Raw genomic sequence first — 2,690 nt, forward strand, 5'->3', positions numbered from 1 at the left:
GCGCAGCTGAGCCAGCATGTGGGTGACCTGGAGGAGCAGAAGAAGCAGCTCATTCGGGACAAAGACCACCTGAGCCAGAAGGTGGGGCTGCTGGAGCGGCTTGCCGGGCAGCCGGGCCCAGATCTGCCCATGGCAGGGGAGAAGCCCAAGGCCCGGGGCCCCCCAGATTCCACCCTGCGACCGGTCTTCAAGAAGCTGGAGGAGGAGCAGAGAAGCGCCCAAGAGGGACAGACGGGAGACGCCCAGATGCGAGGGAGCGGTCAGGAGGAGAAGCTCCAGCAGGCCAACAGGGAGCTGGAGAAGGAGCTACAGAATGTGCTGGAGCTCAACCAGCTCCTCGAGGGCAAGCTGCAGGCCCTGCAGTCTGATTACCAGGCCCTGCAGCAGCGGGAGGCAGCCATCCGGGGCTCCCTGGCCTCCCTGGAGTCTGAGCAGGCCAGCATCCGGCACATGGGTGACCAGATGGAGGCAAGCCTCCTGGCTGTGAGGAAGGCCAAGGAGACCATGCGGGCCCACATGGCCGAGAAGGAGGCCGCCCTGCGGAACAAGGAGGCCGAGTGCCAGCAGCTGCAGGAAGAGGTGGGGCAGTGCCGGCAGCTGGCCGAGGCCCGGGAGAGGGAGCTCAGGGCTCTTGAGAGCCAGTGCCGCCAGCAAACCCAGCTGATCGAGACCCTCACGGCTGCAGAGAAAGGCCAACAGGGGCTCGGTGCACCTGAAGACAGTGCACCCCAGGACCCAGCCCCCCAGCTGGCCCTGTGTCAGGACCAGGTGGAGACCCAGCAGGGAGAGGCTGGGCACCTGCCGGCTGAGGTGCTGGACCTTCAGGCCAAGCTCCAGGCAGCCTTGGGTGACCGGGAGAAGGTACAGGGCCAGCTGAGCGTGGCTGAGGCTGCTCTGAGGGAGCACAGGGCCCTGGTGCAGCAGCTGAAGGAGCAGAACGAAGCTCTCAAGGGGGCCCACGGTCAGGAGCCACTGCAGCGCTCGGAGCGGGAAGGGGCACTGCGGGAGGAGAGGACTGAGGAGGAGGAACGGTCAAGGGCAGAATGCAGCTCCCCAGAATCCCGGCTAGAACAGGCCGAGCCACAGGAGCAGCTGCCCATGGCCAGCCCAGCCACTGACGAGCTGGGCGTCCATATCTGCACGCAGCTTGCTGAGAAAAAGCGGGCCGAGGAGGCCCTGGCCCGCGCCGTCCAGGAGCTCCATGACGCCAAACGGGAGGCCTCGAGGCAGCGAGAGGGCCTGGAACAGCAAGTGGCGGGACTGCAGCGAGAGAGGGACGGCTTGCAGGAGAGGCTGAAGGTGGCCGAGGAGGCGGCCCGCTCCCTGCCCAGCCTGCAGGCCCAGCTGGCCCAGGCCGAGCAGCGGGCCCAGAGCCTCCAGGAGACCGCACACGAGGAGCTCAATGCCCTCAAGTTCCAGCTGAGCACCGAGATCATGGACCACCAGAGCCGACTGAAGGTAGTCCTGCCTCGCCTTGATGCCCCCCCCCCCCCGGGCTGAGGTGGTCTCCTGCAGTGGGGCCCGATGGGTCCACGAGAGGATAGGGTGTGCCTTCAGCCACGTGGCACTTGAGGATCCAAGAATGTACTGGGCGGCCGGGCAGACGCAGCTGTCCTGCTCTCGAGGTCCCAGCACTCTTTCCCTCACAGGGACACTAGGGGCACATGTCGGGAGCGATGCCCTAGCCGGGAAGTGTAAACTCAGCTTGGCTGCAGACAGATTTGGCTTGTACAGAGTGGCTGCTGTACAGTAGTAACCAACGGTTAAAGAGCTGGGTGTTCACAGATTCAGGAGATCCTAAAGCCTGTGCCCTCGTTCCCACCCTGCAGAAGTCACGAAGAGCTGCGTGGCGGATGCCCCCTGTAAAGGAGGCATGCACTTTCTGTTGTTTTCCTTATACTCGTTTATGTACATGCCCAGCCCTTCTGGGCCTGTGGGTTTGCCCTAGACCCTCTCCTAGTCTCTAGAACCTACTGTAGGTGCCAGCAGCCCCTGCCTGCAAGTCTCGTCTGTGGGTTTTCTGTCCCTGCGGTGCCATCCCGATGGCAGGTGCTGTTGGGGAAACTGGCTCAGTGTGTTTTCACAAAGCTCTTGGGGTGGACGGGCTTACGGGACCAGTGCTTACCATGGGCTTTCGGTACTGCACAAAGGGAAAGGGTTAAGGGTGGCGGAGACCAAGGACACAAGCAGGATGGCTGTGGGGCTTTGGTTTCCAGAGCTTTTCACTCGCCCATTAGCACTGCGGTCCGTGCTCACTCCCAGATACACAACTGTTGCATTTCTGCAGATGTGCCTCCAATACCATGGCCCCCATCCTGTGCTGCTCTGTGTGGGTCACAGGGCACTTGTTTCCTTGCAGAAATGAAGTCCTAAGTGTGAGGACCAGGCTAAGTCCCTTAGTAAACTTGGAAAGATGTTGTCACCAGTCAAGCCCAAGGTTTATTGAGTTTGGTGAAAAAGAGAGAGGGAGCTTGTTTTTACCCGTTTGGGGAAATGGGGCTGAGGGGGTCTCTGTGCAAGGACCCCACTTTCACGAGCCCTCTCTCATCATCCCCAGACTGCCAGTGAAGAGTGCCAGAGCCTCAGAGACCAGCTTGAGGAGCGAGGCCGGCAGCTGCAGGCCGCCGAGGAGGCGGTGGAGAGGCTGAAGGTAGGCCCCGGGGAGTTTGCTGGTCTGCGGCCTGGCCGCC

General features: G+C 62.4%; 1 protein-coding gene across 1 annotated transcript in view; it reads left to right on the top strand.

Moving 5' to 3' along the window:
• The window catches only part of FYCO1 (FYVE and coiled-coil domain autophagy adaptor 1), a 79,267-nt gene that overhangs the window by 31,359 nt on the left and 45,218 nt on the right, over positions 1-2,690 (top strand). Inside the window, exons 9-10 of the mRNA XM_040628930.1 lie at positions 995-1,458; positions 2,558-2,650. Coding sequence (XP_040484864.1) covers positions 995-1,458; positions 2,558-2,650 — 557 coding nt within the window. The remainder of the gene's footprint in view (positions 1-994; positions 1,459-2,557; positions 2,651-2,690) is intronic.

This window comes from Ursus maritimus, unplaced genomic scaffold, assembly GCF_017311325.1.
Source record: "Ursus maritimus isolate PB19 unplaced genomic scaffold, ASM1731132v1 scaffold_14, whole genome shotgun sequence".
In the NCBI taxonomy this organism is placed as follows: Eukaryota; Metazoa; Chordata; class Mammalia; order Carnivora; family Ursidae; genus Ursus; species Ursus maritimus.